This window comes from Liolophura sinensis, chromosome 8, assembly GCF_032854445.1.
Source record: "Liolophura sinensis isolate JHLJ2023 chromosome 8, CUHK_Ljap_v2, whole genome shotgun sequence".
Taxonomy (NCBI): Eukaryota; Metazoa; Mollusca; class Polyplacophora; order Chitonida; family Chitonidae; genus Liolophura; species Liolophura sinensis.
The window spans coordinates 43,722,169-43,737,754 of NC_088302.1; the positions used below are offsets into that span (position 1 = coordinate 43,722,169).

General features: G+C 37.2%; 1 protein-coding gene across 1 annotated transcript in view; it reads right to left on the minus strand.

The window, feature by feature from the left end:
• LOC135474115 (ETS-related transcription factor Elf-3-like) overlaps positions 1-15,586 on the minus strand; it is a 61,233-nt gene that overhangs the window by 34,108 nt on the left and 11,539 nt on the right. Inside the window, exons 2-3 of the mRNA XM_064754130.1 lie at positions 11,918-12,038; positions 6,462-6,957 (exon numbers count right to left, since the gene is read on the minus strand). Of these exons, the coding sequence (XP_064610200.1) occupies positions 6,462-6,957; positions 11,918-12,007 (586 nt within the window). The 5' untranslated portion in view covers positions 12,008-12,038. The remainder of the gene's footprint in view (positions 1-6,461; positions 6,958-11,917; positions 12,039-15,586) is intronic.

The window sequence follows — 15,586 nt, forward strand, 5'->3', positions numbered from 1 at the left end:
ACATGCCAATGAGGCAGCACAAAGATTCCCACAATGCGCTGGTTACTCAGGAATTGCATATAAAACCATACGACAGAGTCAAAGTAAATTATAAATCTACTAAATCAAATACGATCTTCATTTCTACTGATCGCGTATTATAAAGTACTCATAGTTCCCAATGATCTGTACAAAAACCGTGATCGACACTACAAGGGGAGGAAACCAAGGCAAAAAAGTCAATCTCTGCCATGTTTCTAATATAATGACCTGAGTGTGTCAATAGTCAACAGGAAAACACTGCGTAAAACTGAACATTTGATTGTCCACTTAAAGTTGGACACATGTCAGTAGACATCTAGAAGTGTTAACTTTATGTACAACTATTAAAATGGAATTAACACATTGAAGAAACAGAGGAATTAATAATACCAAAAAAATAAAGCGTGAATGAAATTTGGAATTATTAATATGGGGAAACAAGATGACCATGGTAAATGTCTGAGTCACTGCAGGTTGATCCTACTCAAGAATCTTAAAGCTAGAAATGTGTTGAGAGTTGTCTCCCTTGTCTAACAATGCATAAAACATGAAAGTTATGGAACAAACAATGGAAGTAGGCATTATGGTGGGAGTAAACCTGAAGGAAACCCACGACCATCCGCATGTTGCTTTTGGGTACTAAACCCACATTTGACTGAGACACTGCTCATTAGAAACAATAAAGTCAGGTTCAGCAGTCCACACCTACAAATATAAATCTGCATCTTGCTCACCATCAAATATTAGGTCCATTTAAGAAGACCCCAAACTGGTTGCAAGAGAAACCATTTTAAATTAACTGTAGAGCATGGCTATATCTGACCAAACAGCATTAACATCCCAACTTCACTGTTAGTACAGGACATTGACTGTACAAAGTATGTACTAGCTAGATCACTATCCTTAGTGACTACAGGCAAACACGTACTTCAATCCTTTTGTATATAAATTTATTGATTTAAAGGACATTCTTATGAAAGAAAGAAGAATACATACAACGTAAAGTTTATACAAGCGATTAGTCTCAGATTTTGTATGAAGCAATTAACCATATCCCCTGGTGAGGAAATTCAACTGAAATATTCTAAAACATATGTAGCAAGAAGATTAGGCTGCTGGTGAAAGTGAAAAAAACTGACCACTATTTAGCCCGTAATTATGAGAATTGACTGTCCCACAGCATTAAAGCAAGGACAAATAATTCAATTATTGTTTCATTCTTGCATTTCTGTGGAGGGTGGGGGACTGGTGTTAAGAACTGCAATATAAGAATTTTTCACTGGTTCACACAGAAAAAAAATCTAAATATGCTTAATGTATGAAAACAAAAAAAATAAAATGCTTAACTAAAAAAATATTTCTTCGACCTTTTCACATACAAAAGAACAACTTTCAGTGCAATTTATGCACATTTTAAATTTGATTTTGGAGACAATGGCTGAATTGGCCAATTTCAAGACTTCACAACAAAATAATATTACCAGTGTGCACAGAACAATTCATTCATAATATGCTTGAATATATACCTTGGAAACATGCGATAAGGTTGAAGTAATACCATAATATAAACAAATAATGTAGCACGCATTACTGTATTTTTACACATCATCAATCACCGTGCACAGTTATCCGTTTTGTAAATTGAAGGCTTCAAATACCGAGTAAAAGTTTGGAAAATAATGTTGGGAGCATACTTGATAACACAACACCCCAAAAACGGTGAAGAAGCAGTTATTATAAAGATCAAAGACTGCATCATAATGTCTGCTATGGAGATTGTGGACGCCTCCTCCCCACTAAACAACAAACGGAATGTGCTTTCACTGTATTTTAACATTTCACACCTTCACAACAAAATGTGCTAATAAATATGTTTATGTTTTTCCTGAATGAGCACTTTGTGATGACCCATTATGACTGACAGTGAGTGACATTGACAAAGGCGGAAATGCCTTTCGACTTTTCGTAGGCTCTGCCATCTAACTCACCGCCAGTTTTAATGAACATTTACTTATGTCATCGAGCTGTCAAACACAATAGTGATACAAATGACAAAATTTGCTTTATTATAAGTAGCTATTAATTCGCAGCAGTCATCAAAATCCATTCGTATAATTACAAGTTTATATCAGTTCGTTCCTAGTGCAGACGATGGTTCAATAATAACAGGAAGTGAGTCGAAAACCAGCATGTATTGTCACTTCCTGGTATTGAGTACTCAGGAGCGAGCGCTTATCTGCAGCTGGCAATCCTTGATATTTTTCCGATGTGTTAGGAAAAGAACTACAGACCTTAGTTGCGACCGAAACCCTATCCTAAATTGCTTGCATTTACCTGCCTGAAGCAGAACATCGAGATTATTCTGCCGCTTCATCTTCGCCTTCTCGGCCATATTGGGCATCTCCCGTAACCATGCGCACGAATACTACCCTGGTGAGAAAGCCGGAAGCGATAGACACAGAAAATCTAGTACGCTGAACTATCTCGGTTACACGACAGAAGTAGGTCACCATTGATAAACCGTTCACTCCATGTTCGCTCAAAAGTATTAAATTCTGACAAGAAGACTTGCTTTATTGAGAACTTCTGCGTATTGTTACTGTGCAGTGCGAAATCACCTAGGTTAAGTGGTACAGGGTCGATGCGGAAGCGCTTGGAATGTTTACCACATGTGAGGATTCCCCTGGCACGTTGCCAACACAGCGGGCGCTGTCAGTACTTGCACGTTTCACTGGATTTATAGGGCACGACTGTGTAACGGGTTAACTTGACGGGGTTATGCGAATTTAAGAAATTAAAAAAAAGGTTTTTTTTTTGTTTGTATTATTGTTATTTTTTATTTTTATGATTTTTTTTTCTTTACACTGGTTAAATTAAGGATGAATAATGTTACAATGAATGAAGTATATACGTAATGGTTCAAACCAGGACAATTAGAGAGTATTTATATTGAGAGACCCATTATTGTACACTCTCCATGGCAAGCCATTTAAATCCATTAATTCCATGCTCATCAGTGAAAAATAATGAAATTCGTGTTATCCAATGAATGCTCTGTACGAGCAAAATAGCTTGAGTACATAAGTTAGTACATACACACAAATTCTTCAAAAGGTTTTAAGTAGCTTAATGTGCATGTAAGACAGCTGAACTTACTAACCTTACATGTTTTCATCCATGTTACAAGAGGTGGTTAAGTTTGTTTATATATATATATATATATATATATATATATATATATATATATATATATATTTTTTTTTTTTATATGGGCAGGGTGGGGTGGGGGTGGGGGGTTGCTTTTGTGGTGAACTACTGGTTCAAAAGCAGGTGTGAAACCCATTGTAGTTCTTACAAATTTGTATTTAGGTAACTCATCATAGGCTAACCTTCTGCCTGTCTTCACATATATTGCTGGGTAAACATGGCAAACACTCTCATTCAGCTTAAACTGATTTTGTGAACCAATAACTGCCTCAACCATTCTTCATATATTCATGTACCTGCACTCTTTTGGAGTCAATTACCAATATTTGTTATTGTAATGTAGAAAAGGCATGAAATGTTTCATAATTTTCTGTTCATTGCACCAAAGTATACCCTATTAACTCCACTTTTTTCAGACATGAAAGAGCAATTTATGCACAATTTTAATTTGATTTGGGAGACAAAGCTACAGAGGTTGGATTGGTCAGTTTTAGGGTTTCACAAAAAGTAGTTTGATCAGTCACACCGAATGATGCCTTCAGAATATGCTTGAATAATCAACTTGCAAACATGTGAAAAGGTTGAAGAATTACAGTATATACCATTATGCTGCCTAGTTTCTGCCAACCACAAAGCTGGCAGCCTCGAAATAAGTGAAATATTCTTGAGCATGTCACCAATCAAATAAATAAATAAAACATGCCATTATGTCATCTTCCGGTTTAGTAGAAAAATGCTGTTTTAGCTTATTACTTTTTATAAGCAACCTCTGTTCTTGTTCATGCATCTCATTCCAGAGGTAATTGCAGGGAAATTAAGAAAAGGGAATTACCTAAACTTTAAGGTGTTAGTCAGGTCATACAACAGGATCAACACATAACTGATTCAAGGGAAGTAAGTCTCTATTTCATAATGAAGGATTATCCCCCCTTATTTATATTGCGTGAGTGAGTGCATAGGGTTTAATGTCATACCTAACAATTTTTCAGTCATATGACGATGAAGGAGTCCTTAGAGTGCATGTATGTGTAATGTAACTCCTTGTTACAGGATAGATTTCCTGCGCTCTTTTATCTAGTGCTACTTTACTGAGACAATTTACTGAAGGCAAAGTAAGTTGCCCCACCAGTGGTTGCACTATACCCTTAATGCTGAATGCCAAGCGAGGAAGCTACATCTTCCTCTTTTAAGGTCTTAGGTATGACCCGACCCAGGACTGACCCTGGATCTACTGCCCCCAAAGGGGACACTCTACCAACTGAGCCATCAGGACTGGTTACCTTAATTACTGAATACTACCATGTACAGTGCCTAATCTCACAATATTATCACACAATATTATCACACATGAAGCATCACTAATTGTGACTTACATGTAAACATTAACACATTAAGTTGCATTTCTGCTTCCCACCATGTAGTAAACACTACAAATTTTCTTCCGTTCTGTTTTGCCTGATTTCCAGACAGCTGTTTGGAGTACGCAAGTACTCACACTGAACAGATCATATGGCAGAAAAACAGAAGCAAAATGTTATTTTCCTAAGTTTCTGGGTTTATTGTCTCTTGATTTAAACATGCCCATGCCATAATAAGGCCGCAATATTGCCAAGTGATATTAACCCTCAGTCAACCATTCATTCTTTTTAACTTCAAACTACTGACACAATTCAAATGCACGAAATTTGTTAAACCGTTTTTGATCTCAAAGGGTTACAATGCTTTAAACTTGAGAGAGTATTACTGTTTAAATACTTAAGACTGGCATGTGTCATGTGCCCCACTGTCTGACTTCTTCAGTGGGTGTCTCCCTGGCCAATTCAGCGAAGGTACTGTTTTTGTCACACTGATAAATCCCTGACCACTGGGATCAAAGACCTGAATCCAGCTCTCCCAGGTATGTATGTATGTATGAATGTACGTATGCTTTGGGGTTTAACGTCGCACATAACAATTTTTCAGTCATATGGCAACAAGCAGTCATTAGGTGTGTGTACATATATTGTGTCTTCTTGTGGCAGGGTGGGTCCATTCTGCCAAAGTCCTACCAATACTGAATTATCATGCCGAAGACATAACACCCCACCCAGTCACATTACACCGACACCGAGCCAACCAGTCATGTTTCCTTGCTCTAACCTCTCAGTGCTGAGTGCCAAGTGAGGCAGCAGCAAATACCATTTTTGCTTTGGAATGACCCGACCTTGGTTTGACCCTGGGGTCTCCCGACTTCGAGGCAGACGCTCTAACCATGAGGCCATTGAAGCTGTCCAACTCTCACTGGTTCAACTCTAACCATGAGGCCATTGAAGCTGTCCAACTCTCACTGGTTCAACTCCAGTTAAAAATCAAGATGTTTATGTGGTGCTTGATAAGGGGCAGTCCTATGATATTACCCAGATTTAGCACCCTGAGATTTGGAGACCCCAGACCAATTAAACACTGTTATAACAGACTTTCCTGGCTCCACATATACCCACAATCCGCTATACCACAAAAGATTAAGGGAAGGGTTTACAATCTGAGAATGATCTGTAACAGGTAATAAAGGCTCCATTCTGGAAGGATATTCTCGGGCATACATGAGGAAGACAGAAGAGTCCTTTTAACAGTCGCATATTTTTTAGTTGCTTATTCATTCAATTATATGTTGATTATGTTTATTCCCTCTTTTTGTTTTTTCCATGAAAATGGCTAGAAAGTTATTTCTGGGGACTTCAATACCACACAGACCATAATCACATCTTTTCATCAAGATCACAGATCACAGTTCACAGACATCCTTTACCATGTAAGCATATAGACTATGGGTAATTTCAGAGTGTTGAACTCAACAGTCAAACCCAGACGATCTGATATTATCACATGCGGGAAATTTCAATGGTGTCTTACCAAAGCTAAGTGGCTTCCCAGGACATACCAGCATCCTCCAGCCATAACACTGACAGGTATCATATAAGTAAAACAGCATAACTGTAAATCTTCAACCTTTTTAACCTCTAAAGCAATTTTTTGTGGAATACATGCATACAGTTAATATAGAAGTGAAGATAAAATGCTTTCTTTGTGTCAATGAAGGCGCAAGCTTCCTAAAGCTATGCAAATTACTTCTCTACACCCAATAGTTCACTCAAAATATTGGTTGCAGACGCGGCTGAAAAGGCTGAAGAATTAGGGTAAACAACAATCAAATGAAGCAAATAAATAAATAAACAAGGAAGCACAACACCTACCTGACTTTGACAGCAGGAGTTGTCTTTTCTTTTTGAGTTTTTGCTTTCTGCGTTGCTGGTAGGACATGCCTGGTTTCTGAAGGGTGTTTTGAGGTGGGGCTTCATTGTTCCAGGTAAGCTCGTCCTCCTCACCTTCCTCTGACCCAGCTTGTGACAGGCTGTCGTCTAAGATCACAGCAGGCAGGGAGAAGTCTTTATGGAATGTGTCTAGGGAATGTGGTTTAGTGGAGAAGGAGCAATGGTCCAGGTCGGAATGGGGCCAGCTGTCTTCCTCCAAGTCAGACAGTCTCTCGCTGACATCCATGCGTAAATCCTGGTGAAATCTCTGACACGGCTGGCTTTCTCCAAACTCATCGCAGGGCAGATTGAGCGAGGAGTGGGCCACCTCACTCCAGTCCATGTCCCACTCTCGATGAAGACCATGCAGTTGGTCTGTAAAGTTAAATTCGGCCAGGATCTTTGGTTGGTGAACAACGATCACAGATGGACCTGAATTCTGTAGAGAGAGAGAGAAAAAAAATTACAGTGAGCGACTTACAGCTCTGTTGAAATGACAAATACCACCATTTCAACCATTTTGAATGTTATGTATGATTCGCTGGCATTCAATGTACGTTTTGTTTTATACACAGCTGTAGATGTCGATGTAGCTAAATCTTAATTTTCGTGTGATGAATTGCGTTTATAGTGTCTTCAGGAAGACTTTGCCTTAATTATTATGACCAGGAGACCTGCACTGATCACCATTTGTTAATAAGTCTACTTGCTCATTACAATTAACTTGTGTTTATATTTTATATCATTCATACATTTTTTCAATGTTAATTAGTATTTTCAATCCATTTTTTGTTATACTGTAGCCTTTGTGCAAACATGGTCAGTTCACGTTGGGAGTAGCTATGGCAACTCTGCCAAGCAATCCAAACATGGACTAGTATGTAAACCCTTTTTAGACTTCACTCACACTAGTGAAATATGCACATGAAATAAACAGACATACAACTGTCAAGACATGTATCTTGAGTCCTTATTTGATATCATCAACAATTTGAAGACCGGATCCCCTGGTGACAATTGTCACACACTAATAGAGACTAATCACACATTGTTTTTAGACAAGGGGATGGTAATGCAGACTAAGCTCTTTGTATTAAGGTTATAAAATCTGTTTGACATTCTAATTTATTCACTTTAAATTGATCAAAATTACTCAAGTTCATCACAACATCTGCTGACAAGAACAGTGAAAAGTTTCGAAAACTAATACGGGCAATAATATATGTCCTGAGATCAGTTAGCCATATTCCCATCTTTCCTTCCACATTAACCCATGCATCTGAAGGCTTAGCCGCAGGGAAGTATAAAGTAAATCTCACATCTAATGGTACAACAATATGCAGCCTCGTACAAACATCATTTGGTTCTTTTCTTGATTTTGTTTTCAGGCAAGAGGTATTATCTCTACAAATCAAAGTCACCTTTATCCGTATAGTTTCTGGACTCGGGCATTTGTGCTCTTTACGTACATTACTATCATTATCTTTGCAGATATTTATCATTCTGTTGGCAAAGAAACACTATTGGTACTTGTCTCGCAATGCAGAACAAGAGCATAAGGGGGCATAGCTCTCCACACACAAATTACTGCTAATCCTAGACTAGCACAAAATGTGGTTATTCTCTTCATTTAATGAAGAAAGCAATTTATTTCATCTGAACATTTCTATCAGTTCATGCTGTTTACTGGTTCAGCATTTCTATGAAGTCAAAATTCGTTCGCAAATGGGTATATGACTGAATGACACCACCAAAGATAAAATAAGATATGTTTAGTAAAACAGACATGTATGTCATCTTTGTTCTTTACTATTTTCACCATAATACAAATAAGTAGGCCCCTATTATTAGGCTTCTATAGAAAGGTTTCCAGAAATGGTTACCATGTCAACAGAGCATGTATGTCTTGGAAATAACATGGATTCAGATGGAAATAGCTGTTTAATGTTCAGTATATTTTTAAGCCAATTTATTTGAAGACACTAACTAACCAATAAACAGATATATCATATTACACATATTATATATATATATATATGTGTGTGTGTGTGTGTGTGTGTGTGTGTGTGTGTGTGTGTGTGTGTGTGAAGTCAGATTTCGCACTGATCATGAATCATGAAGACTCTGTCTCAAGAATATGAAAACATCTTTTCTTTAAGGTGATTGCATTAATTAGCATGCATGTCCAAAGCAATGTATACTCTTGTGAGTGTTGTCATCATGACCTGGAGCTACCATTATCTGATCAACAATCCATCTAAGCCTCTGTCTGCAGGCACAGTCATTTACAATTACCTGATAATAACTACAGCTCAAAAATGTACCCGATACTAAAATATAAATAATTTGACAATTACAACATTAGCTGATCAGACATACTCACACAGACAATGCAAACACGCAGCTTATTCAGTACCTAGAGGTGGCAATGATACAGCATTGCACGGAGATTAAATGTCCATACACGCACAGTGGGCAGTTAAAGCTAACTCGCTGAGCAATAAAGTCCTATGTTTGAATCCAGTTCTCACTACTTTGGCTGAGGCTTTAAGTGAAGTGATTTGTCAGGTAGTACCTGGTAACAGTCAGTGGTTCACTTCAGTTTCTTCTACCCATAAATCGTCTGATTGCCCATTATAGGTCAAACACTCTAGCTTCCCCGTCACTGCCCACAAATCATTTTATTCCTCTTCTGGGCATTCATTATTTCATTTTGTGCCAGAAAATGACACAAAAGGTGAGAATTTCAGAAAGGAGAGCCCTAATAATGATAATGAAACTGAAAATTGTTCTGCTACCCGCACAACATTTTCCAAAATATCCTGCAGGGAATTAAGGAATCAAATGTCATGATACGTATGATGCAATAATAAACAACTGAACATATGTGACAGCCTGCAATGACATAGCTGTGATATATGTCAGCATTATTCAAGTTACAAGCTAGGTTTCAGTCATACTGCTCTCACACACGTTCATATTTGACTCCAGTAAGCTCTCACATTTCACTGTTTCTGCGGAATACTTGTAAGCTAGGAAGATAAAACTGAGTAAAAGTCATAAGCAAACGTGTAAACAACAACTGAATGAATTCAGATTTCTTGACTTTTGGAAAATTATTAAATAAGCAGATTTGAAACCACATATATGCATGTAGTGAATGGGTCTGTCCTTAGCAATGCAACCTTAAAAAATATATCACATTAAAATTTGGCCTTATTCGCTATGGTTTGTTGTTTGTTTCTATCCAAATAATTCCCCATGAATGAGCTGTTCATCAGGGTCTACTAGCCCAAACCAATAATAATGTTTGCTTATTTATGCGAACACATTCTTGGAAAACTCAGATGTGGAGGTACCAGTTTTGTCTCAGATCTGGTTTGGATATCATGCTGTTTACATGCAACATATTAAATGCTGTGAGCCATTATGGATACTAGTTGTCTGTGCCACGGTCACCAAGGTGTGTAACCACTGGTAACTGTAAAATTTTTCTCCAGCAGACACTTAGAGAGCTAATGCTGGATACCATAGCAACAAGGCATGAACCCGTCTTTACCAACAATGCTTTGCAATAAACAAATCAATGGCGTAATTACGTTTTAGGGCTTTTGGGATATTTACAGTAGTTTGATAGCCGGAGACTCAGATCTGACTAATACAGCTGCATATAGATGTACATATAGTACACTTTACAGCTATAGCTACACACTCTGCCCAAGTTTTTACCTGCACAAAGACTGCCACTGAACTATATTTATGTGTTCATTTGACTGTTAATTCACTCGCTGATCCAGGAAGCTTATCTGAATCGTGTTTTGCGCAGTACTCAAGAATATTTTACTTTGACAACAGCAGCCAGCTTTATGCTTTGCAGACCTTGCTTGATACTCAACAAGTTGGTAATGATTCATACATCTTGGGATAGAGATACAGGCATCACATCATCACAAACTCACATTACATTAGGCACAGATACAAAAGGGTCATTAAACGCCTCTACATTCATTTGCTGCATTGAATAAAATTAGAGAAAAGCCATTCAATGCTAAGCCATGTCCAGTTTCCTCTCTTAACACTCAATCAATGGTTTGTATATGTAGTGTCACCTGCATAAGTTTAATGCTTGTCTTGTAACAATGTGTTCTTAAGCAGCTAACAACCATGAAAAACCTGAAATATTTTTCCCAGTAAACTACAACAGACATGATTATCTTAATTGCATATTACATAGAGCTGTCTTCTTTATTTGTGAATGTCAGATGGTGCATGTGGCCGTATGTTTTTGTTTGAATCTTCTTATAGCTTAACCAAACTTTTTTGTCTTCACACACAATGCAGACTATTCAGGGCAAACCTGATGAAATGTTATCCTGTTATGCATAGCCTTCTGTGTCAGAGCGAATTTTTTAATAATCTTTTTAAAAATAATTAAAATGTAGGCTCAATATTTCCCTTCCACTGGGCTCTGATTTCTGCCATCAAAGTGCTGCATAGCTGCCCTATAAATGAAATGTCCTTGAGTACCGTTTGGCGAAAACACCAATCAAAAAATTAGCATAAACATTTTGCTGCTACACAGTTAAAATGCGCCATTTATATACCCTATTTCTCGACCTTTGTGCATATGAAAGAGTAACTTTCAGTGCAATTTGTGCACATCTATAATTTGACTTTCATGAAAGAAACAAGATTGGTTGGATTGCCCCATTCCAGGGCTTCACAGACAGTATAATTTTATCAGTTTACACAGAACAAAACCTTCAGATTATGTCTGAATAAACACCTTGCAAACATGCGAAAAGTTTGAAGAATTACCTATTTCTCTCTTTCATGAAGCTTTAAGCCCATCAGATACAATTTTAATCATATATATTTAAACATTTATTATATATATATATATATATATATTTAAACATTTTTTATTATTATTTTTTATTATTTACATTTATGAGTGATTATAAATCAAGGCAAGGATACAGTTATTTGAGATCTGACACTTGTAATTTTGGTTTCCATGATAAGATGGTCACATTTTCAAATGGATGAATTGCCTATTATATCCAGCCTTCCTGTACATACATGCAACAGTAAAGATATGCTCCTGAATGTGCATGGCTGATAATGACTTTACCAATTTCCAAAGATATTGTTCATGCGTGTAAGCAATATGTATATAGTGTCAATTTGGAATAAAGATGGAGATTGACAAACTGAACCATTTCACAATGTTTTGTTTATCACATTTGCTTCTTTCAGCTGCAATACATATCTGCTGTACTACAGGTAATTTCATGTAGATATCTGCATCAGACTCGATCTGCTTGTAGTACAAGCTTGACCACGGTTGAACGACCTAGCTGTATTAGTTTTGCTGTGGCCCTTGACCCTAGGCTCACCTTTTTTCGAGGTCCATACGGAATGTTGATAAACGGATCTGCCCTCAGTGTGCAGTCAGGCGACTCCAATGTCAGTCCAACTGCAGCCATAATGCAGTGAGTGCTCTGTGGTACTCCAGTCCTGCCAATTAAACCAAACAAAACACACTCTTCAGTCACATGGTAAAACCTACTGCACACTATCCACACAGGTGTCTAAGTCAGACAATACATACACAGTACATGTATTATAAAATGACATAAAGCTCCGTCAATGATGAGCGTTCTGATGATTTCAGAAAGTCGTTTGAGGCCTGTTCGGAAGGCACTGTAATTTTTGAACATTTTCACATGTAAGTAAAATGTTTGTTTAAGCATATTCTGTTGGCATTACTCTGTGTAGATTGATAAAATGATACTTTTCCTAAAATTAGAAAATCAATGAACAATGTAGTTTTGTCCCAAAACAAAATTACAAAGGTGCCTAAATTGCAATGAAAGACTTCAAAATAGGTCTTTTTCATTTGTGAAAAGGTTGAGGAAACAGGGTAGAATGATATCCTACTGGGAAAATGTAACATTAAAAGCACCAGAAGAAATATTTTATGGCATATGTTTGCCTTTAAAAATATGTTTTTTGAGATGAAATTTATGGTCGCATACATAGATGTACATATAACACTATGTAAGGCCATTGCAAAATGCTAAGAGCTCTGATATACTCTGTACAGTGCACTACACAATGCAATTTATGAAGAGCAATTCGCAATACATGTATTAAAAAGAACACAACAATGCATCTATGTTGCTGCGCATACAGATGTCTGCTGATAGGTGTCACAGCACAGATTCAAAATGATCCCGCTACAGGCTATGACAATGGCTGATTCCCATCAGTATTGTTAACCTTATGATGCACATCAAGGTCTTCACCCATCCTAATGTCTTACTTATTTGATGGACAATTTTCGTTATTATCAAGAATATGTCATTTGTATGTGACGGCACCGGAGTTAAATATGATACCGTACCACTGGGAGATGCAGAACAGAGTTAAAATGTGCACCCATGTTTTTATACGTTTTTCATTTATACATGGAACTCGTGCCTTATAGTGCCACATTTTATTATACTGATGTTTACAGGTGAAAGCTGTTCACTTGGGTTATCACCGAATTGTAATGATCACGTGGGGGACGTGTATGTTGGCGCGTTCTGCTGCCAGTGCCATATGTGTCTGCTGACTAGGTTATCTCCCTTTGTTCAGAGTTGAAAACAATGGTCGCAACTCTACATGATTCGCCTATGGATGGGTATTCTGCACTGAATCTGCAAGATAAATTCGTTGCTGGGTTATTCAGTGACGTAATACAGAAATATATGGTGTCAGTATAACTGCCATATTGGATGAGGTGTCTATAGTGGTTACTGACCCCATATCATTCTGTATCCATGACCGAGCAAACATGTAGCAAACAGTAAGTACATCCCTGGTCATATTCTTTTGTACATGGAACTATACATCAGTGTATTTTGTGAGTATTCTTCAACCTACCTACCTAGCTATATCACACAACATATACTTTATACCATACAATACTTGGAACTCAAATACCATATGTTCTAATATACGCACGCGCCCCAGTCACGTGTAATAATACACCAGTGGTATACATTACACAGCATATGTGTCTCTATATTTGTATTTAATTTTTTAATCTGGGAATTATTTTCAATGTAATGAACATGTCACTTCATACGTTACTAATCCTTCAAGCTGGGTATACACTATAGCTGTAATTCATATAAATTCTTGTTCAGCTCATGCTGGCTTCCTCTCTGGCCATAGGTAGGAAGGTCTGTCAGCAACCTGCAGATGGTCGTGGGTTGCCCCCGGGCTCTACTCGGTTTCCACCCACCATAAGACTGGCCGCCGTCGTATAAGTGAAATATTCTTGAGTAAAGCCTTAAACATCAATCGAATAAATAAACAAATAAAAGTATAAATCCTTTAACCTTTTGACATGATTTACAAGATGTTTATAACAGCATATTCTGAAGGCATTATTCTGTGTTGACTGACAAAATTACACTTTTTATTACACTCCAACCAACGTAGTTTTGTCTCCAAAGGGAAATTAAAAATGTGCATAAATCGTACTGACCTTTGATCTTTCATATGCGCAAATGGTTGACGATTTAGGGTACCTAATTGCTTTCAGCTTGAACTACATGTATTCATGTCAAACGCATAACAACATAAAGCTATAGTTCTAATCCTTAGCAGTAAGACAGCATGACCATATATAAGTAGGTGCTACAAAATGAATAAGCTGGGTACTATGTACACACAGTAAATGTTACATTCTGTCAACCATGCAGCCTACACACACAGTCTATACTGAATCACGCCACAATGATACCAGCTGATGCTCGCAGTAAAATCAGAGATATTTATACCTGTATATGTGTACCCGACAGATACATCTCTCTGGTATTTGATGGGCTCGCACTAAATGTTCCTATAGTCGTTCTTTATCAGATGTATAGACAATTTGACCTGGGCTCAAACTGCAAGCAGTCTACAGCTACAGACTTGATTTATACATCACTGTCATATGACCCTATGTTGCTAAGGTATATTTACAAAGGCATGAGTTGTCATGGCTGATAGCATGCAGTGTGAACCAGCGCAAAGTCTGCCTGTTAATTGTTGACACAGATCCAGCTAGATCTATATTGCGCAATTTTACATCCCATTTTACATTTCAACACAATAAAAAGAGGAAATTCCAGACTTCTCGGATAATGAATTTATATATGTATGTTTCAAATAATTTGACTAGTAAATGCAGGCCAGGTTATGATGGTATGTGTATAATAAAAAACGTATTATGTACTCTGCATCAAAAGCCATTTTAATATGATGCATGCAATGCCTTCCCCACAATTTTTTATTATATTTGTACATACATAACCATCATATATGCAATTGTTTGCTCTCTAAATCACGGGATTTTTTGCGGAATTTATGCATATAATTATTCTTAAAACACATAAAAATGATTTGTTGGAATCACTACAGCTTCATAAAGCTATGCACATTATTTCTCTAATTCTATAGTTGTATCAAAATATTGGTTCTAGAGGTACTAAATAATTGATGGTAAGGGAGGGTATATATATATACTTTAATGTATATTTGACTACAGAGACCCTTAGCTCAGGAGATTCTCACTCTATAGCTGTCATCCAGGACGACAACAACCTCTTGACCAATCAGATTGCATGCAATTCTGCTACTACATATCCGACTAAAGGTCATGGGATCTTTTTACTCATTTATTCTACTGACTTAGGTTTTACCCCATGCTCAAGAATTTTTTACGAATATGATTTCAGTCAGTTTTATTGGTGGTGAAAACTGTAAATTACAGACTGACAAACTCTTTAACATTTATTATTTAACACACATATATATAGGCAGATAATATTGGTGGAAGAAGATTAAACCATAGGTCTTCAGCGAACATTAAACAGCAAAATTGGTTGTTTATGAGCGTCCACATTATGAGGCCCATTGTGGAGGGGAATAATTAACTGAAGTCAACCTAATTCATAAGCTAAACTGTTATGACAGATTTGAGCAATTCCAAACCTCATACAGATGATACTATGTAACCCAATCTA